General features: G+C 51.6%; 2 protein-coding genes across 2 annotated transcripts; one reads left to right on the top strand and one right to left on the bottom strand.

Moving 5' to 3' along the window:
• The first annotated feature begins 7,411 nt into the window (after positions 1-7,411).
• Positions 7,412-8,377, top strand: LOC139684054 (olfactory receptor 14A16-like). The gene has a single exon (XM_071579658.1). It carries the CDS (start codon positions 7,412-7,414, stop codon positions 8,375-8,377), a length of 966 nt encoding a protein of 321 aa, XP_071435759.1.
• Positions 8,378-16,553: 8,176 nt separating this feature from the next.
• Positions 16,554-17,519, bottom strand: LOC139684053 (olfactory receptor 14A16-like). The gene has a single exon (XM_071579657.1). It carries the CDS (start codon positions 17,517-17,519, stop codon positions 16,554-16,556), a length of 966 nt encoding a protein of 321 aa, XP_071435758.1.
• Positions 17,520-22,041: the final 4,522 nt, after the last annotated feature.

The raw sequence follows: 22,041 nt of genomic DNA, 5'->3' as shown, positions 1-22,041 counted from the left end.
TTTTCTAAAGGCTGGCTCAGTTTTCAGATCTTCAGTTCAGGAATTCAGTGCCAGAGGGCTCATTAACATGCAAAACACTCCAACAAGAAAAGCCTCTGGGAATAATTTACCATTAAGTCTTCAACTTTTTGTGCTTAATTACACAGATTTCAGAAGTGTATTCAAAGGGAGTTTCTTGAAGTGACAGGAAAAATTAAGAAAGATATATTTTCTTCCTTTTTACTTTTTTCTCTGTTTACACACTGGTAGTAGCAATCTCTAATTGATATTGTTCCCAAGCACCAGGGTGTGGGGGTGAGTGTAAGTGCATCCCTTAAGGAAAGCTGTTTGGAGTTCTACCTGAAAGAGAACAGAGCTCCCTGGAGTATGTGTGGTGGCTTGTGACCAGTGAGAGGCTGTGGTGTATGCAAGGTGAATTGGTTAACCAATTATGTGATAGCTTGTTAGATGTGAGAATGCATAAAAGGTGTGGTTATTACTGCCTGACAGTGAGTCAGATCTAGATCTACTGGGATGTGAGGTGATGTCATAGGAACTAATAGGAACTAACTGCTTCTACTATGAGCTATGAGAACTGTCTGTTAATCTACCTTGAATAAGATCCCTAAGTTGTGAGCCTTCTGATCAAGCCTTCTGATGACTGCTGTGCCTGAGCTCTTCTGACCATCAGTCCACAGCCCAGCTCGGTATAAGGGGCTCCCCCTATACCAGGGATGGTGTCCTTGTCTGCTCATTCCCTCCGTGGTCTCTTTGCAGTGATGGCATCCTAACCAGACAAGCCCCTGAGAACAATTTACTTTTAAATTTTCAAGTCTTCTGTGGTCAATTAAACAGATCTCAGAAGCATATTCAAAGTGAATATCTTATATTAAAATAAAAAAGAGAAAAAAAATCTTTCGTGTCCTGTTTATTTTTTCCTATTTATACATTAATATCAACAATCCTCAATTGATATTGATCCCAAGCACCTCCTAATGCAGTCTAAATAGATACAAAAATCAAGATCCTTTATGTCTGACAATCAATCAGACTTTATCCCTACTCCCCACCCCACCATTTCCCTCATCAAACACCCGGGACTCAAAGCACTCTTGTGCAAATCTGAGCTTCCTCCACTAAAGGCTGGACCTGCAGGTTTCAGCTCTTTGGCACCAACTCCCACCTGCTTTACTGGAGAAAGAGCTGCAAAAGACAAAGAAGCACAGCTCAGTAAAAAACACAACTCATTGCTCTGCTCTGTATAAAGTCCACATTGACTCCACTGAAGTCCACTTTCTGCAGCAGGTGGTCTTAGACCAATGGAAAGCACGTTCTGGGTCAAGCCCAGATCCCCAGGACCCCCCAAACACTCCCTGCCCCAGATTCTGTCCATATTTGCTCTTTGCACACAGTGAGTCACACACTGAGGTCACAAGATCCCTTGGACCATAGAGGGAGGAAAAGAGAAAAAGAACAAAATGGTCTGTAGTGCAGAGCTAAATATGCACTTATCCCAAATATTCTGGAGTTACAGGATCCTTATCAAACATCCTCTGCAGTATCTGTTTACTGGGTAAAAATCTGCCTGGATGGACCGGCCCAGGGAGTGGTTGGGAATGGAGTTACATCCAGGGGTGTTCCCAGGGCTCAGTCCTGGGGTCAGTTCAGTTAAACATCTTTATCAGTGATCTGGACAAAGGCATTGAGTGCACCCTCAGTCAGTTCACAGATGACACCAGTTTTGGTGGGATTGCTGATCTGCTGGAGGGCAGGAAGACTCTGCAAAGGAGCCTGGACAGGCTGGACCGATAGGCCCAGGCCAGTAGGATGAAATTCAACAAGGTCAAGTGCTTAGTCCTGTACTGGGGTCACAACCACCCCAAATCCCTGGGCATGTCCTGCAACTGATCCCCACAGCCTGTCCTGTGTCCTTAACCTATCATTTCCGAGGACAAGGGAGCCCTGTGCTCTGGGTATGGAATGAGGTCCAAGTGCCACTGGAGTGGGAATCACAACTCATCAGGGTTGTGATCTTTGGGAGGTCAGGAATCCATGAGATTTAGAGGAAAAGAAATTTGCTCTTCATTGTGAAGACACAAAAATTAAACACGGTAGAATTTCTAAACACCATAGCAGTTTCCTCAGCTTTCCTCAGCCACAGCAACCTGGATGACCCACGTCCTTGCTGTGCTGGTCACACAGCCCAGGGTGCTCCTGGCCTCCCTTGCTGCCAGGGCACACGGCTGCCTCCTGCCCAGCTCCTGCCCACCCACAGCTGCCTTACAGGGCTGCTCCCAGCCAGGCAGCTCCCAGCCTGTGCCATGGCCAGGGGAGGCCCCTGCAGGGGCACACACTGCCATTTGTCCCTCTGGCATTGCAGGAGGTTCCTGCCAAGATGGGCTCTCCTCCTCCCTCAAGCTTTCCCTGAGCACAGAGGCCTGAGAGACCTTTCCAGTAAAGACTCAGGCAGAGAAGCCATGGAGTCCCTCAGCACCACAGCAGTGTCTGCTGGAATTAAATCCCCCTCCCCATCTGTCCTGGGTTGAGCTGGTAAAACACCAGCCGTCCAGGACAGAGTGAAAGGGTTCCTCCTTCCCCCAACCAGCCAAGGGAAAGAAAGAAGAGGGAGAGGAAGGAAAAAACCCCCTCAAACCCAGGTTTATGCTGAAACTAACTACATGTATTTATATGGAAAAGAGAAAAGTAAGAGAAAACTACAATATAACATACACTTACACAAGTTACGTATAACAAGAAATAACTTCTCACTCCCCAGTTAATACAAAGCCCATTACTCCACATTTATAAGCTCTCTAAAAGACACCCTGCCAGAAAGAGAAAGTATAACAACAAAATATTTCTGCTTCCCTGAACTCAAACAAAATACAAGCAGCAGCAGCCAGAGCAGGGCCTGGCATAGTAGAGGAGCTGCCAGACGTCCTCCTCTTAGTGCAGCCGTGATGGAACTGACCTAACACCTCCCACTGCTGTACACATATCTTAAGTTTGTGTCATCTGGTATGAAATACTTCCTTGGATACCCAGTCAGGTAAGAGCTGTCTCTCAATCCACATAGATTCTCTGAGCCTGCCAATTAGAGGCCTGGCTAAAACCACTACACATGGCTACACACCTTGGAGAGGGACCAGAGATCTCCAAGGAAGGAATTTGGGGACCTCAAGCAATGACCTGTATACAGATGCTGAGAAACAAGGGCCCAGTGATGTGGAGATGGAGGACAGTAGAGGAGAACCACAGGAGTGCTTGAAGGGTGGGTTCAGAGATGGGGGAGCTTTTTTTTAGCAGCAGAATCAACAGGACAGAAAATAATGCCACCAAGGGCACCTGGGGAGAAACAAACTAAACATGGGGAGAAAGGCGTTTCTCTCCAAAAGCAGTGCTGTGGTGCAACACAGCCCCCAGAAAAAGTCTGGATCAGCCCAAGGCTTTGTATTCCAAGGAAGAGGCAGGGAGCAGGGAGAGATGGCAGTGCAGGAAGGTGCCAGTGAGCTGGGGCAGCCGGGGGATGAACGACAGTCTGCAGGGAAAGGGGCAGGGCTTGGACACTGTAGGACAGCCTGGGCTGGAGAGGAGACAGGGATGTGCAGAAGCTGAAAGGCCCTGACAGAGCCAACTTGTGCAGGACTTTGGCCACGGCTGCTGTGTGTGCCCCTGATGGCATGAGGAGACAAGTGAGCCTTGCAGCCCCTGGCGCTCATTAACCAAAGAATAATAGATTTGATTGGGTTGGAAAGGACCTCCGAGATCATCAGGTCCAACCCTTGGTCCAACTCCAGTCCCTTTACCAGATCATGGCACTCAGTGCCCAGTCCAATCTCACTTGAAAAATCTCCAGGGATGGTGAATCCACCCCCTCTCTGGGCAGCCCATTCCAATGCCTGATTACTCTCTCTATAAAGATTTTTTTCTCATCTCCAACTTAAATTTCCCCTGCCAGAGCTTGAGCCCATCGTGCCCCCTTGTCCTATTGCTGAGTGCCTGGGAGAAGAGACCAACCTCCACCTGGCCAGAACTTGCCTTCTGGTAGCTCTAGACAGTGCTGAGGTCACCTCTGAGCCTCCTATTCTCCAGGCTAAACAACCTCAGCTCCCTCAGCCTCTCCCCACAGCACTTGTGCTCCAGTCCCTTCTCCAGCCTTGTTGCTCTTCTGTACACCCACTCCAGCCCCTCAAGATCTTTTCTGAACTGAGGGGACCAGAACTGAACACAACACTCAAGGTGTGGTATCACCAATGCAGACTCCAGGGGAAGGGTCACTGCCCTGGTCCTGCTGGTCACGCTATTTTTGCTCCAAGACAGGATCCCATTGGCCTTCTTGGCCCCTTGGGCACACTGTTGGCTCATGTTGAGCTTCCTGTCACTCAGTACCCCCAGGTCCCTCTGCCTGGCTGCTCTCCAGCCACTCTGTGCCCAGCCTGTAGTGCTGCAGGGGGTTGTTGTGGCCAAAGTGCAGGACCTGGCACTTGGCCTTGTTGAACTTCATCCCATTGGAATCAGCCCATCTCTCAAGTCTATCCAGATCCCTCTGCAGAGTCCTCCTGCCTTCCAGCAGGTCGACACTCCCTCCCAACTTGGGGTCATCAGCAAATTTGCTGATGATGGTCTCAATCCCCTCATCTAAATCATCAATAAAGATGTTAAACAGGACTGGACCCAACACTGACCCCTGGGGAACACCACTGGTGACCGGCCACCAGCTGGATGACTCCTTGTCCCTGTTCAGCAGCCTGGGAGATGCCACCCCATCATCCTGCCCCTGGCATTTCACATCTCCACATCCCCACATCCCAGTGCCCCACGAAGAGCCCTGAGGAAGGAGGGAGGAACAGGATCTGCCTTCCCAGGGGCTGGGTGGCATGGCTGTGATATTTCCTTTACAAGGTCAAGGCTTAGACCTCTCGATTAGTTAAACACATCTGGGTTTATTCAACATCAGAGCCAACTTTAATTTGCATGTCCCACCTTTCATCACTACCTCCAGTTTTCTGCTCTAACTGAATGCTGGGGACATTTTCTCCATTGTGTCCCTCAGTGGGACCCATTAAATCTACAAGAAACTTTGCAGTTGGAAGAAAACTTTCTATTCTTGAGAGGTTTTCTCAAGTTCCACTCAGGGCCTGGTGTTCAGGGATTAAGCACGAAATTCCCCCCAGGGGCTGTTGCTGTGCTGCTGAGCTGGGCCGGGCTCCTGGCACACAGGGAGCTCCTGGCAAGCGGGCAGTGCTACAGAGAGACAGCTCTGCCCAGGAGCAGCTCCTGTGCACAGCCCAGCAGGGCTCAGGGCACTGCCTGCAGACACCCAGGGCACAGGAGAGAAGTAAGACACTGATGAGAGGCTTTGTGGAGTGTCAGAATGCTGAGAGTTCACTGATGGAATCACCTGAACAGTCCTTAACACAGTAAGTCTCTGGGTTCAGGGCGATACAGGAGTGTGCTGGAGGGCTCTCCCAGAGCTCACACATGTTGCTGCAGCTCACATTTGGCAGGATGGCTCTCAGGGTTCCTTTTTGTGGAGGAGGACATGCTCCAGAGCAAGGACAACCTGTGGCATCATCAGAGAGACACAGCATGAAATCTTTCTTCTGGGGATGGCACAAGGGTGGGAAGGTGGGTGCTTAGCCAGGGGTGCCCAGGGCTTCTCTGTCCGAGCAGGGTCCCTTCATTCAGGGGACTGAGTGTCAGGGCAGGGGCTCTGCTGCTGCCAGGGGCACTCTCAGCCTTCCTGGGGATCTCCCAGAGTGCTCCAGGGATAAGATCTGGGTGAAGGTGTGACACCTGTCAGGGCAGGGTCCTTCTGCAGGTGAATGGGTGCAGTGGGGTCAGAGCTGCTCACAGCTCCAGATCACCCAAGGTTACTTTAATAAAGACATCAAGGCAGCATTAACCTGAAGGGAGAGTCTGTGCTTTGAGTTTTCCACTCTTCGTGGTCTCGGGGGGGAGATGGAGATGGCAATTTATTTTTCTTCTCATATGAAGGCACTGAGATTGCATTTCTCATGAATTTCTGAGCTTCTTCCAAACCCCAGCACAGCCAGAACTGCCTCTGGGCATTGCCCTGTGCTGGGAGGGCTCTACAGGGCAGATCTGAGCACCCAGGGCTGGGATGGGCTTTGGGAGCACTGCCAGGGCACAGCCCTGGGCACAGGGAAGCAGCTGCTGGCAGGGACAGCTCCAGGGAGCAGAGCCCTGGGCAGGGAGTGAGAGGGAGTTGCTGCTGAAATGCCGTGGCAGGGCAGTTAGGGCAGCTCTGGCCATCTCCTACTCTGCTGATTTTTTCCCAGAAGAAGCCCCTGATCTCCTCCAATAGCCAGGAGAGCCTCTACCTCAAAGGCCATGGGGTCAGGGGCATCTCTTGACACACAGAGCCCTGATGAGGGGAAACTCCCTTTGCCCATCTGCTTGTCCCTGTGGGGTCTCCAGAGGAGTGGGGCACAATTTCCCCATTTCTCCTCCTCTTCATGCTGCCTTTGTTCCCAGCTCAGGTGGGAGCTCCAGGCAATGGGTCTACAGGACTCTCCACTGAGGATGTAACACCTCTGGGACATTCAACTCTTTCCCTGATGATCCTGCTGTGCTGCAGGCTGACTTCCTGAAGGGCACAGCTGTGCCATTGCAGCTCTGTGTTCCCCACAGCCCCTCAGCACTGAGGCCATGGCAGTGGGGCTGCAAGGTGTGTGCAGGCAGCTGCAATGAGCCCTGTGTGCCCCTGGCTGGGAGGGGAGAGCTGAGATCTGCCTTGGGTAGGATGAGACAGGATGAGGAGTTTGGAGATGTGCACTTGCAAACTGAAGTCACCAGCTCTCAGCAGTGTGCAGCTTCTCCTCATGAGAACACTTGAGTGCCTTTGCCCTGCAGGTCAAAGAGGTGACAGCCTTGGGCAGCTGAGAGCAGGGCTGATGGACACACTGTCTGCCCCACACTGCAGGAATGGACGATCCCTTTGATTCACAGGACCTGCCAGGTTTGTCTTAGACATAAGTATAAATGCAAAGGATTTGTGCCTTAAAAACTCCACTCCCTGTGGTGGAGCAACTGGAAGGAAACAAAAAACAACTATGAGTCCACAGCTGTGCTGTGCAGTCATTTGAACTGTGAGTGACAAGGCTGAGAAGCTGTTTAGTGCCATGAATGAGTTTAAAAAAACATCACTCCCAGTTCCTATTTATTTATCTGCTGTTGTAGAGTACAACTGATTCCTGCAGAAAATCAGCAGAGCTCGTTATTCCTTAGAGCTTTCTGAGCCAGGCCTCTCCAGAAGTTCTAAAATGACCAGCCAAAGAATTCTTGAGAATGAGAAGAGGTGATTTAAAGGGTTTACATGAGGACAGGCATAGTTTTTTTTTCAGAGACATCTACAGTAACTTGTTACTGCTTTTTCTGCTTGGACAGGTGCCAATACCAGAGACAGCAAATGTCCAACAGCAGCTCCATCAGCCACTTCCTCCTCCTGCCATTGGCAGACACGCGGCAGCTGCAGCTCCTGCACTTGTGGCTCTTCCTGGGCATCTCCCTGGCTGCCCTCCTGGGCAACGGCCTCATCATCAGCGCCGTAGCCTCTGACCACCACCTGCACACCCCCATGCACTTCTTCCTGCTCAACCTGTCCCTCACAGACCTGGGCTCCATCTGCACCACTGTCCCCAAAGCCATGCACAACTCCCTCTGGGGCACCAGGTACATCTCCTACATGGGATGTGCTGCACAACTCTTTTTTCTCGTCTTCTTCATCACAACAGAGTATTCCCTTCTCACCATCATGTGCTACGACCGCTACGTTGCCATCTGCAAACCCCTGCACTACGGGACCCTCCTGGGCAGCAGAGCTTGTGCCCACATGGCAGCAGCTGCCTGGGCCACTGTGTTTTTCTACACTCTGCTGCACACAGCCAATACATTTTCCTTGCCCCTGTGCCATGGCAATGCCCTGGGCCAGTTCTTCTGTGAAATCCCCCAGATCCTCAAGCTCTCCTGCTCAAACTCCTACCTCAGGGAACTTGGGCTCATTGTGGTTAGTGCTTTTCTATTTCTGGGAAGCTTCATTTTCATTGTTTTCTCCTATGTGCAGATCTTCAGGGCTGTGCTGAGGATCCCCTCTGAGCAGGGACGGCACAAAGCCTTTTCCATGTGCCTCCCTCACCTGGTTGTGGTCTCCCTGTTTCTCACCACTGTCTTATTTGCCTACCTGAAGCCTCTTTCTGTCTCCTACCCATCCCTGGACCTGGTGGTGTCAGTTCTCTACTCAGTGGTATCTCCAACATTGAACCCTCTCATCTACAGCCTGAGGAACCAGGAGCTCAAGGATGCTCTGAGGAAAATGATGACTGGATGCTTTTCAGCAGCCAGAGACTCCTTGCTTTGCTTTGCCAATGGCTCATAGTGTATGTCATGAGAGACCAAGGCTGTTCTCATTTATAATTTTACTTCTTTTCCTCCTCCTGATTTTATGTTATTCAAAAAATGTCATTATTCATTCTCTTCCACTTTTTTACCCCCTCCATCTTGTGTGACTAAGCCCAAGGACTGCCCTGGGCATCCCATCATAGGGGCTGTTCCTCACCCTGGATGCTCCTGACCTGGGCTGGGGCTGCACAGGGGGCTGTGGGACCAACTGTGGGGCAGTGGGGCACAAAGGGGTTATAGAGCCTCTACCAGGGGGTGACAGCAAGGCCAGGCACAGACAAGGAATTCCTGGGCATGGCCTGAGCTGTGCACGTGGGACTGTGGGAAAGGCAAAGCTCCCCTGGAGTTGGTGGCTGCAGGAAAAGTCAGGAGCCAAAAGAGCCTCAGTGGCTGTACTGGAGACCAAGGCTGAAGGAGGGAAATGCTGGGCTGCTGTGGGATGGGGAGGGGGATTTAATTCCAGCAGACACTGCTGTGGTGCTGAGGGACTCCGTGGCTTCTCTGCCTGAGTCTTTACTGGAAAGGTCTCTCAGGCCTCTGTGCTCAGGGAAAGCTTGAGGGAGGAGGAGAGCCCATCTTGGCAGGAACCTCCTGCAATGCCAGAGGGACAAATGGCAGTGTGTGCCCCTGCAGGGGCCTCCCCTGGCCATGGCACAGGCTGGGAGCTGCCTGGCTGGGAGCAGCCCTGTAAGGCAGCTGTGGGTGGGCAGGAGCTGGGCAGGAGGCAGCCGTGTGCCCTGGCAGCAAGGGAGGCCAGGAGCACCCTGGGCTGTGTGACCAGCACAGCAAGGACGTGGGTCATCCAGGTTGCTGAGGCTGAGGAAAGCTGAGGAAACTGCTGTGGTATTTATCAATTGCATCATGTTTAATTTTTGTGTCTTGACCATGAAGAAAAACTTTCTGTGGCTCTAAAGCTCACCAGTTCCTGGACCCCAAAGAACTCAAACCTGAGGAGTTTTGTTTCCCACTCCAGTGGCACCTCATTCCATACCCAGAGCACAGAGCTCCCTTGTCTCACAGAATCCGTGGAAATGGAGGGATTAAGGACACAGGACAGGCTGTGGGGATCAGTTGCAGAGCATGGCCAAGAATCTAAGATGGTTGTGACCCCAGGCCAGGACCCATCATTTGACCTTGTTGAACCTCATCCAGCTGGCCTGGGCCCATCAGTCCAGACTGTCCAGACTCCTCTGCAGAGCCTTCCTGCCCCTCCAGCAGGTCAGCAATCCTACCGACTTGGTGTCATCTGCGAATTGACTGAGGGTGCCCTCAATGCCCTCGTCCAGATCACTGATGAAGATGTTTAACTGAACTGACCCCAATACTGAGCCCTGGGTACACCATTGGATGTAACTCCATTCCCCACCACTCCCTGGGCCTGTTCATCAAAATAGATTTTTCCCCACTGAACAGGTGTTGCAAAGGATATTTGAGAAAGTTCCTGTAACTCCAGAATATTTGGGATAAGTGCATATTTAGCTCTGCACTATAGACCATTTTGTTCACTTTCTCTCTTTTCCTCCCTCTGTGGATCGAGGGATCTTGTGACCTCAGTGTGTGACTGGCTGTGTGCAAAGAGCAAATATGGACAGAATCTGGGGCAGGGAGTGTTTGGGGGGACCTTGGGATCTGTGCTTCACACAGAACATGTTTGCCATTGGTCTAAGACTACCTACTGCAGAAAGTGGACTTCAGTGGAGGCAATGTGGACTTTATACAGAGCAGAGCAATGAGTTGTGTTTTCTACTGAGCTGTGCCTTCTTTGGTTTTGTTTGCTGACAATAAATGAACATCCCTCTGTGTCTCATGCAGCTCTTCCTTCAGTAAAGCAGGTGGGAGTTGGTGCCAAGGAGCTGAAACCTGCAGGTCCAGCCTTTGCTGGAGGAAACTCAGATTTGCAGAAGGCTGCTTTCAGTCCCAGGGGTCTGATGAGGGAATGGTGGGGTGGGGAGTAGGGATAAAGTCTGATTGACTGTCAGACATAAAGGATCTTGATTTTCATATCAATTCAGACTGCATTAGGAGGTTCTCAGGATCAATATCAATTAGGAATTGCTGATATTAATGTATAAATAGGAAAAAATAAACAGACCACAAAAGACATTTTTACTCTTTTTTATTTTAAAATAAGATATTCACTTTGAATATGCTTCTGAGATCTGTTTAATTAACCACAGAAGCCTTGACCTGGTGTAATGGTGAGCACTCCGGACTCTGGATCACAAGGTGGTGAGTTCGAGTCTCAGTGGAGACGGTACTGGGCAGTTAAATGCCTCCCGCCATCCGATCCTGTCAGATCTTGGATGCTCAGCAGGGTCAGCCCCGGTTAGTATCAGGTGCTGTGACAGTCCTGAGGATTTCACTGTCACTGTCCGAGCTCGCTCGGCCGTGGCAAATGGACCTCAGGACTTAAACGGTGGGGCCAGTTCTGTGCACGCTGAGCCTTCACCTAAAAAATCCACTGCGCAGGCTGGAAGGGCACAGCCCCACCTGGGGAAAGCCCTTCCCAAATCTTCGTTTGCAAAGTTTGGCCATACATACATACAGAAGACTTGAAAATTTAAAAGTAAATTATTGTCAGGGGCTTTTCTGGTTAGGATATCATCACTGAAAAGAGACCATGGAGAGAACGAGCAGACAAGGAGACCCTCCCTAGGGGCTGGGGAAGCAGAAACTCAGAGTCACTGGTACAGGTGGAAAATGGACTGTGGAATGTGGCTGTGAAAGCCCTGGATGAGCTTTGCCAAGCAGGACAGCCAAGCCCTGCCACCCATCCCCTGGGAATGGGGCTCTGTTCCCTCACAGGATGCTCATGGCTCTCCAGGGAGAGAGTGAGGGGTGTGGAATGGGGAGTGCAGGAGAGCAGTAGGACACCTCCAGAGCTCTGTGGGGTGGGTGAGGAGGCAACAAGCCCTGGGGCTGTAAGGAACTGTTGTCTTCTCATGGTTGTCAAGGACAAGCTCAGGAAACTGCCCTGTTGCAGAAAAACCCAGTGACCAGCCAAAGTGTGGGAGAGCAGGAGGGGGCACAGCAGTGTCCCTTCCACAGCCAGGCATCAGGGACACACCTGAAGGACCAGCAGAGCAGGGTCTGGGCTGTGTCTTTGCTGGACACCCTGGGCAAGGGGCCCCAGGGCAGCTGTCACAGCTCAGCCCCTGCAAACACCATTCCCAGCACTGGCCTCTCACCCACCCCGGACAGGTTGTTTGTCCCTCCAAGGGGACACCAAATGAGCAGCTCACAAGGCCACACTGCCATTGTACAGAGGAGACTTCAGCATGCACAGGGTGTGTGGGGGGAGATGAACCCAAGAGAGCACAAACACCATCAGCTAATCCTGGAGGTGCTGGGAAGGGCTGTGGGACACGCAGTGTCTGGAGGTCACTTCCCTCTGGGACTGACATCCCCTGGGAAACCCCCTGGATGCAGCCCTGGGATGTGTTTCTGTGTACAGACCTCCCTGTGTCCATCCCTCAGGCCATGGGGCATCTCAGACAGGGGCAGAGCAGGTGACACCCCGCAGGGCTGAGGTGCCTCCAGCCCCTGGCAGTGGCAGCAGGAGCCCATGGAGAGACTGTGACTCCTGTAATGATCTCCCTGTGGGTGTGAAAGGGAAAGACTCTGTCTCTGATCACCCTTGGGTACATGAGGACTCCACAAGCCCAGCTCAGAGGTGGATGCCTTGCTGGACCTCAGCATTTCTGTGAGTGACTCCAGGAACAAACCCCATGGGCCCAGTGAGATTCATCTCAGTGGCCTTGGGCAGCTCAAGTGTCCCTAAATTGCCACATCACCCTTGCCTGTGATTCTGGATTGTGCTCTCAAAAGGGCCAGAGCAATCAGAGAGGTTCAGGGGTCCTTGGAAAAGGCAGATGTCAACCCCATCTTCAAGGAGGGCAAAATGAGGACTGGGAGAATTACAGGCTGCCCACCCAGCCCCTCTATCACTGCCCTTCCCAGACGGACAGGGGAGAGAGAACAAGATGGAAAATGACTCGTGGATTGGGATAAGGCACTTTATTAAATCAAAAGCCACAGTTTGAGTGCACAAGTGGAGAGGAAAATCACCAGGTTTATTCTCTTCATCCCATCAGCAGAGATGTCCAGCCCCTTCCCAGGAAGCCAGGCTTTGGCACATGGGGTGGCTGATCAGCAGGCAAATATTGTAAACAATGAAAACCCCCATTCCTCCTCCTTTCCTCAGCTTTGATACCTGAGCTGGTGTCACATGGTCTGGAATATCCCTTTGGTCAGTCTGGCTCAGCTGGCCTGGCTGTGTCCCCTCCCAGGATCTTCCTCTCGACTGGGGAAGGAATGTTGCAGAGCTGATGCTGTGCCAGCCCTGCTCAGCAGCAGCCACAACACTGCTGTGTTCTCAACCCCTGTCCAGCTCCCAGTGCAAAGCACAGCACTGGGTGGGCTGCTGTGGGGACATGAACTGCAGCTCAGCCAGAGGCAAAATATTTCCATAAGGTTCCACAGTGCCCCAGGATTCCCTTGGTTCCATGAGGCCTTGAAGTGTCAAAATGGCATTTTGATTCCCTGACAGCTTGACAATGGTCCCTTGATTCTATGAATCCAAAGGTCTCAGGACTCCTTTGCTTCAACGAGGCTTCACATGTCACAATGGCCCATTGGTTCCATGTGTTTCCCCAGTGTTACAATTGCACAATGATTACATCAGATTCCAGAGTGTCCAAGGATTCCTTTGATTCCATGAGGTTCTGCACTGTCACAATTGTCTCTTTGGCTTCATAAGGCCCCTCAGTTTAACAATGACTCCTTGATTCCATGAGTTTCTGCCGTGTCCCAAGACTCCTTGCAGTCCATGAGGCCCTGGAGTGTCACAATGATCTCCTGATTCCATGAGGCTCCACAGCCTCACAGAGTCCCTTTTCCTTCCATGAGGCTCCACAGTGTCACAAAGGGCTTTGGTTTCCATGAGGTCCTGCAGTGTCACAACAGAACCTTGATTCCATGATGTTCCCAAGTGTCAGAATGGCCACTGGATTGATAACAAGGCATTCCACAGTGTCCCAGAGTTCCTTTGGCTCCATAAGGACCTAAAGTGTCACAAAGGACCCTTGATTCCATGAGTTTCCACAGAGTCCCAGAGTTCCGTTTGTTTCTGAGAGAAAATGACTGGAGGTAAAAATAGGGGAATCAAGTTATATTCACATCCTAACAGAAGTTGCAATGGTTCACAAAGTTCAGGTGAAGGTCCATCAGGAGTGTTTGCATAATCCTTATTTTAGCACCCTCAGCATGAACTGAACCTGTTTGTACCTCATTAAATCTTTCCTCTCTTTTGGCCATCTCTTCTTCCCTCCCCCAAATACTCCATTCCTTTTGTCCCACTTCCTCCTGACTCACCTAAATCCTTCACTTGGATGGGCTCAGCTTTGTGATGCCCTTCATGACCCCTGAGCATCTGCCTGCCCACCTTGGCCGGTCAGTCCCTGGGAACACACCTGACAGCACAGCCCTCCAGGGGACAGGATGTTCTGCTGTGCTGGAGAGGGCCCTCCTCAGCCTGGCCAGCATTGCTGGAGGTGGGGGATTCCCTGCCCTCCCCAGCTGGTCCCTTCCTGCCCACCAGCTCCTGCTCCACAAGGGCTCACACACAACCTGGGGGACTTTTCACCCTTGGGTACTTGAGCTGCCCCGGGGCATCTCTGGGACAGTGACCAACTGGGTGGCTGCTCTGGGAGGTCATGGCCTGAAGGCAGGAGTGTGGATTTTAGGACACATCTGAAACCTCTGCAGTCAGAAGTTGATAATTTTAAAGACTCCCTGGCCTGTCATTACAAGGTCGAGTTTGTTTGTTTGTTTGTTTTTAATTTCAATGACTTTTCATATTTTTTCCAGTGACAACACCACATACATGTACTAATCTGATTCACTCACTGTTTATGTGAAAATACTTGTGTAATTATTTTTCATCATTGTACATTTCCTACCAATTATTTGAATGCAGGAAAATTGCTCAGAGAAGCTCCTGAACTTCTTTGGGCAGGTTTCATATCTCTAATTTTGCCTCTTTTATTCTTCCTCTCTCAATTTTTGCCTTCAAAGATCTCTCCAAGCTGTTCGTGCCTGGGAATGTTTTCATAGTCCCAAGTTGTGCTCTGGGCCATGTCAAAGGGGACAAAAGCACCTTCTAGAGAACACTGCCCCTCCTGCTCACAGAGCCTCTCTGACTGCTCAGGTGAGATGGTCCCCAGGCTGCTTTCCTGGTGTGGGATGAAAGGGACAGAAAGGCAGAGGAGGGCAATTGAGGAGACAGGGACATTTGCAATGGAACTATGTGAGGCCTGTGAGATGAATTTCACTGCAGCAGTGGAGGTTGTTCCTGGAGTCACAGCCAGAAGTGTCAGGGCTCTGACAGGTGCCCACACCTGAGCTGTGCTCATGCCCTGCTCACACCCCCAGGGCTGTTCAGAGACACGAGTCCTTCCCTTGCACACATAGACAGTTCCTGGCAGCAGGTGCAGTGTCTTCTTGAACTCCTGCTGCCACAGCCAGGGGCTGGAGGCACCTCAGCCCTGCAGAGCCCCCACCCTGCACACTCACAAACTTCAGATCAACAGGGGGGTTTTTTCTCTCCCTGTCCCTGCCCCAGCCCAGCAGAGCAGCCCAGTCATGTTGCCCTGCAGCAAGAAATGGAGGAAATGGAGGTCAGGGACAGTGACCCTGTGTGTGGAATGCTCAGGAGATGATCAGCTCAGGCAGCTCCTGCAGCCCCAAGGCCAGCCCTGCTCCCCAGGACAACAGGAGAGATGCAGCCCCAAAGGCTTCTCAGGCAGCTCCTGCTGCCCCAGGGACAGGGCAGCCTCTTTCCATGTCTCCTCTGCACACACAGGCTGTCCTGCTCTTCTCCTGGCACATCCCATCTCCCCACAGAGCCTTTCCCCAGGGGAACACGTCTGTGCTGGCCTGACCAGCCATTCCTGCAGCCCCTCCCCGTGCTCCCCACAGCCCCTGAGCTGGGGGTGCTGCTCTGCAGGGCACGGGGGCTGTGGTGCCCAGGGCCATGGGGGGACTCTGCTGGGCTGTGCAGGTCAAGCTGTGAGGCAGAGCCAGCTGATGGTGGTCCCTGCCACTGACCACCTGCCACACCAGCTCTTGAGTGGCCACAGAGGGTGCTCAGAGGTGTCCTGCCTTGTGCCAGTGCTGGGAGATGGGTCTGGGGGCTGCACTGGATCTAATCTATGAACCTTCACTGACCAGAACATGAAGCCCTCACCAGACTCCTTTTCCAGTGCCTGCCGTGGTCTCTGGGGTTGCAGAGCTCCCCTTTTTCAGTTCACACTCAGATGTAGAATATCATCTCTGGGTGACCCCACACCTGAAAGGCCTGTTCTCACTGCGCTGCATTTCTTGCTGACTCCTTGGCACAAACTGTCTCTGCAGGTCCCCTGAGTTCTCCTGGCCCCTCCCAAGTCTCCTCAATAGAAGCCAGGTCTGTCACAAGTTGTAGAGTCCCTCGAGGATTAATCACAGATCATTCACCATGTCCTTGTCACTGGCAACAAACAGCAAACCCTAAAGCAGCACTAAGATCCTTGTAGGCCGTGCTGTGACACTGATCTCATCACACTGAGTCCCATGGACAACAAGCAACACAAGGAGCCTCTTTAGAGTCTGTTTCCTTGGACATGTTATTGAAAGTTACTTTGGAAGAAGTCCAAAGCCTTCCTGCTCTGCCCTCAGGAGAACCCCTTTCCTTATGTAACTGCTGTTTTGGAGCCCAGCTGTGTCCCTCAAGTGTCCATGGCCTGTCCCTGCCTGTGATCCCAGAAGAGACACACAGCAGGATGTGACAAAGCTCTGCTGCTCCCTGGCAATGCTGCTGTGCTGGGACTCTCTCTGCAAACAGGAACTGCCATTGGCCTTGCTGTGGTCTCAGAGGAAGGAACTCGGAAAAACAAACTACACAAGTAACTTTTATTTTGCTTAAATATGCAAAGAGAACATTCCCTCATTTGCCCAATCTCCAGATAAAATATTAAGGATAGAGAATATAATGAAAAATGGGGATCAAAAGTAGAAGTAAGTTGCACACCACTTCAGCAGCAGAAAAACAAAGTAAAAAACCAACATAATCACCACCAAAAACCTGAGAAGGCGTGTTGAGTGTATAGTGAGTTCCTTTATGAGTGTTTTGCACATGAAATCAGGCAGTTTTTTGCTTCTGAATTGTGTCCAATCATTAGTGTCCAAAGGGCATCCTTAAGTTCCTTGTTTCTCAGGCTGTAGATGAGGGGGTTCATGGCTGGAGGTACCACTGAATAAAGAACTGCCACCACAAGATCAAGGGATAGGGAGGAGATGGAAGGAGGCTTCAGGTAGGCAAAAAATGATGAGCTGAGAAACAGGGAGACCACAGCCAGGTGAGGGAGGCACGTGGAAAAGGCTTTGTGCCTTCCCTGCTCAGAGGGGATCCTCAGCACAGCTCTGAAGATCTGCACATAGGAGAAAACAATATAAACAAAACAAGCAAATCCTAAACAGGCATTAACCACAAGAAGACCAAGTTTCCTAAGATCAGAATATGAGCAGGAGAGCTTGAGAATCTGGGGGATTTCACAGAAGAACTGGCCCAGGGCATTGCCATGGCACAGGGGCAGGGAAAATGTATTGGCTGTGTGCAGCAGAGCAGTGAGAAAGACACTGGCCCAGGCAGCTGCTGCCATGTGGGCACAAGCTCTGCTGCCCAGGAGGGTCCCGTAGTGCAGGGGTTTGCAGATGGCAACGTAGCGGTCGTAGCACATGATGGTGAGGAGAGAGAATTCTGCTGACATAAAACAGACATAGAGAAAGAGCTGTGCAGCACATCCCATGTAGGAGATGGTTCTGATGTCCCAGAGGGAGTTGTGCATGGCTTTGGGGACAGTGGTGCAGATGGAGCCCAGGTCTATGAGGGACAGGTTGAGCAGGAAGAAGTGCATGGGGGTGTGCAGGTGGTGGTCAGAGGCTACGGCGCTGATGATGAGGCCGTTGCCCAGGAGGGCAGCCAGGGAGATGCCCAGGAAGAGCCACAAGTGCAGGAGCTGCAGCTGCCGCGTGTCTGTCAATGGCAGGAGGAGGAAGTGGCTGATGGAGCTGCTGTTGGGCATTGGCTACCTCAAGGTGTGGTTATCTGTTGAGAAGGAAAAGGCAGACCTGAGTTAAGTCAGACTTTATTAGCAAAACATATTGTATGTCTCATGGCAACTCTACATTCAGGATCTTTTTTTTTTTTTTTGTAAGAACAGGTCTCTGCAACCCCCTGCCCTGATCTCTGGGTTTCGGGGCATTGGAAGCAGGGACCCTGCAATGGGCTCCTGTGGAGTCCTTCCTCTGGAGAGAGAGTTCACTTGAAATTCAGGGTGATCTCAAACTAAATGGACTTGTGGCACATCAAAGAGTTGTTCAAATTTTGGACAAATGAAAAATTGATCTGAAGGAATTCTTTGTGTTTGTTGATCCAGTTGCACCCACCACAGTTCTCAGTGGTTGTGGATGTTTGAAATCCCTGACATTCCTACTGCACTGCAGGTCAAGTCATGTGGGTCCTGCGGGTCAAAGGAAGGCTCCGTTAGTGAGGAGAGAAGAGCTGCTCTGCCCACCAGTGCTGTTCTCAGCTGCCCCGTGCTGGCACCTTGGATCTGGATCAGCATCACACTCAACTGTTCTCCTAAAAAAGAAACTGCACACGGGGGAGAGCAGAGGAATCCAGGACTTCAGGGCCAAAGAGCAGAATTAACAAACTCCTCAGCTTTTTCATCTCTCCCCTCCCACACTGAGGCACAGAAAAATCATTGCAGTTGCCAAGCTGCATTTCCATGGATTAACATGGAGATATTTCTCCATGGGATCCTAGAGCACATAGATACTGTGGGAGAGCTGTGCCCTTCTGGAGGGCACCCTGCAGCTCTGCAGGACACCACAGAAGCAGCTGAATGTCCAAAAGTTGCATGGAGAAGATTTGGGCACTTTGCTCCCACAGACACATCCCAGAGCAGGATCCAAATGGTTTGTGCCTGGACGTGAACTGAACCTGCCACCCCCAATCCCCCAGAATGGCTGAGAAAAGCCAATGGTGAGAACAAGGACACCAAAGGAAAGAGAGGAATGGCAGTGAAATGCCACAGTAGTCCTGCCAAGGCAGCAGGAAGCACACAGAGACAGAAGAATTCAGCACCTTGTCCTTTCCTGGGCTCTGCTGCTGCAGGGCAATGCACACCTGAGCCCCCATGGGCCTGAGGGCAGGGACTCTGCTTAGGCTGGGAAAGGAGCCCGGGGAGGAGCTGATCAGGGAAGGCCTGTGTGCCACAGGGACAGCAGGGAGGTGCCCACATGGCCCTCCCCAGCATTTGTGGCAGCAGTTCCCTCTCCCTCCCTGCCTGTCTCTGCAGTGAGGAGCTGTTCCTGCCAGCAGCTGCCTCCCTGTGCCCAGCTCAGCTCCCTCCAGTGCTCACACAGCCCATGCCCACCCCACTGCCCAGGGGCAGCTCTGCATGTGCAGGGGCTGAAGAGCAGATCCCAGACAAGCTGATGTGGCTGAAGAGGGGAAGGTGTTCTGAGTGGATGTGCTTCCTGAGAAGTGCCCTTGGAAATGGCAGGAGGTCGAGCTGAAGCTGAGAGAAGCCTTGAGCCATTGCAGCTGAAGGACCTGCCCTGCCCATCCCTGCCCTGCTCATCCCTGCCCTGCCATGAGGGAGTCACTCCTCCCATCCACACCTTCTCCATGCAGAGCCCTGGGGAGCTCCTTGACCGGGCTGAGCTGACCCTGGCAGGCAGCAGAGTCCCTGTCCCAGCACACAGAGCCCTGGGCTGCAGGGCCCTGCTCTGCACCACAGCCCTGGGCACCCCTGCCTTCACTCACAATCTCACACCCCTCAACCATCCTTACAAGAAGGCAACCTTCTTGCCCTGTGCCTCTGATGGTGCAGCAGGCAATCCTGTTTCGGTCATGTTCTCCTTCTGCACACCAGAAAATCCAGGACAGCCTTCCTGACAGGTCCTGTCAGTGGTGGCATTTGGCAGGTGGAAGAGACATTTCCAGAAACTCACCTGCACTGCTCTGCAGCCAGAGACTTACCGTGGCAAAGGGCTGTGAAGGTTTCTCCCCTGATGAGCTCTCACCTCTCCTCCTATGCCAGGATCTTTTAAACATCTTTCTCACTTCTCTTGTCTGCCCTTTGCTGCCTGCAGGTCCTGCCCTGCTCTGACATATGGCCACCTCCTCTCCACTAAAGGAACTGTGAGAGTCCTTCTGAAAGATCCCAGATGCTGTGGGGTGTGCCAGCTTTAGGAGATTCCTGCAGGAAGGGAAATTTAACTTTCCTACAGTGAGAAAATTATTCACAGAAAAACTGTGAAGGTTTTTCCTGTAGTGAGAGCTCAGTCACCTCCCAGCCCAGGCTGCCTCTCACCTCTGTCCCTTCTCTGCTGTGCCCTGGGTGTCTGCAGGCAGTGCCCTGAGCCCTGCTGGGCTGTGCACAGGAGCTGCTCCTGGGCAGAGCTGTCTCTCTGCAGCACTGCCCGCTTGCCAGGAGCTCCCTGTGTGCCAGGAGCCCGGCCCAGCTCAGCAGCACAGCAACAGCCCAGGGCATTTCATGACCCTCTGGGGGGTTTGGTGCTGAGTCTTTGAATCACAGTCCCTCAGGTAAATTGCAGAAACCTCTTGAGAAGCCAAAGTGAGATTCAAACTGTAAAGTTTCTTGTAGTGCTAATGGGTCCCGCTGAGGGACATGACTGAGAAAACATCCCCAGGATTTTGTTGGAGCACAATCCTGGCAACATTGATGACAGGTTAGAGAGTCACAGAATCATCAAGGTTGAAAGAGACCTTCAAGATCTTCTAGTCCAACTGTCAGCTCAGCACCACCATAAACACCCCTAAATTGTATTTCAAAAGCCATATCCTGACACCATCTGAGCACTTCCAGAGACTAGGGGGCATCCCATCTGGGCCCTGGGACTTGTGAGGGTCTCACTGGCAGAGCAAGTCACTCACAATTCAATTTCCTTTTGGATTGTGGGGGTTTCACTCAGCTTCTCATCCCCAAATTTCAGACCTGGGACCTGGGTATCCTGAAGACAAGTAGGTTGGAGGTTAAAAACTGAGGCAAGGAAGGCCTTAAGTCTCTCAAATTTTCCTCCTCCCCCAGCACTGTCCTGCCCTCTGCATCCAGCAAAGGGTGGACACTCTCCTGAGCCCTCCTTTTGCTGACCATTGATTAAGAGACATTTTATTTTGTTTTCTTTTACTGCAGTGGCCAAATTCAGTTACAGTTTGTCTTTGCCCCTTCAAATTTTCTGCCTACACAACCTCACCACATGTAGTCCCTCTGAGTTTTCTGTTCCTCGTCCAAGAGATGATGCACTCTCATTTTTTAACCTGATATCCAGCCTAAGTTCTGTGTTTAACCAAGATGTGCTTTTTGCCCCCTGGCTTGTGTTAGGGCACATGGGCAGAGTGTCAGAAAATCTGGTTTTAAAGAAATTTCAGAGACGGGTTTGAGAAAGCAAAACAAAAGGCTTTACTGGCCAAGCTGTGCAGGCGCAGGGTGCCCCGACACAGTGTTGCCACCGGGGAGCACACGCTGGGAGGGGGGTTGGGACATTTATACTCTTGCCTGCCATGCCCCTTCTCTCCCCTCTGGGTGGCTCATCCCAACCTCCCTTGTCCATCTTTGGCATCCCGCCCGCTGATTCCATGTTACCAGCTTGTCTTGTCCTCCCACTCACCATCGGTGCTGATTGGTGTGACTGGCCCCCCCTCAGTCCCTGTCACCGGCCGCAGACCCCTGACAACAGCCCCTGATTGGGACCGTTGCCTCACAGCCTTCCCACCAATTTGGCCTAACTGACCTAGATGGAAAACCCTTTGAAGATGGCAAACTATCCCCCCTGAAAGCCCAACCCCATTTATCATGAGCAGTCAAAGAGACCTTTGAATTAACATTCAAACAGAACTTTGAATTAACATTAAACATCCTTCAATTGGTACCCCTTGCTCTGATCTCCAAACCTCTCACTTCTATGTTATCCCACTCACAATGAACCCCCTCTTCTTACTCCTCACACAGAGCTCCTGGAGATTGGAGATTTCCTTCTTAAAGCACCTCCAGCCTTCCTGGACCTCTGTGCCCTTCAGGACTGACTCCCAAAGGATTCCATCAATCATTCTCCCAAACAGGACAAAGTCTGCCTGCCGTCAATCCAAGGTGTCAGTTCTGCTGCCCACTCTTTCCTTCGCCCACCATGGAAAACTCTGCCATTCAGTGTCCCTGTGCCCAAGATGGGCCTGACCATGACATCCCCCACCAGTCACAGAATCACAGAATGGATTGGTTTGGGAGAGACCTTAAAGAGCATCTCATTCCAAGCCCTTGCCATGGACAGGGACACCTTCCACCAGACCAGGTTTCTCAGCACTGCAATCAACCTGGCCTTGACCAACTTTCAGGGATGGGGGAGCCAGAACTCCTCTGACCAATCTGTGCCAGGCACTCACCACCCTTAACATAAAGAATTTCTTCCCAATATCTCATCTATCCCTTCCTTCTATCTGTTGTTACAGTAAAATCAAAAGTGAGCAATTCAGATCTATAGAACACCCTGTGAGACTGAGCTATCAGCCAGAGGCAG

Source organism: Pithys albifrons, chromosome 31 (assembly GCF_047495875.1).
Source record: "Pithys albifrons albifrons isolate INPA30051 chromosome 31, PitAlb_v1, whole genome shotgun sequence".
Taxonomy (NCBI): Eukaryota; Metazoa; Chordata; class Aves; order Passeriformes; family Thamnophilidae; genus Pithys; species Pithys albifrons.
This window is presented reverse-complemented; position numbering and strand designations above follow the sequence as displayed.

Coding starts and splice junctions, on each gene's coding strand:
- LOC139684053 (XM_071579657.1), bottom strand. CDS start 17,519: ATGCCCAACAGCAGCTCCATCAGCCACTTCCTCCTCCTGCCATTGACA.
- LOC139684054 (XM_071579658.1), top strand. CDS start 7,412: ATGTCCAACAGCAGCTCCATCAGCCACTTCCTCCTCCTGCCATTGGCA.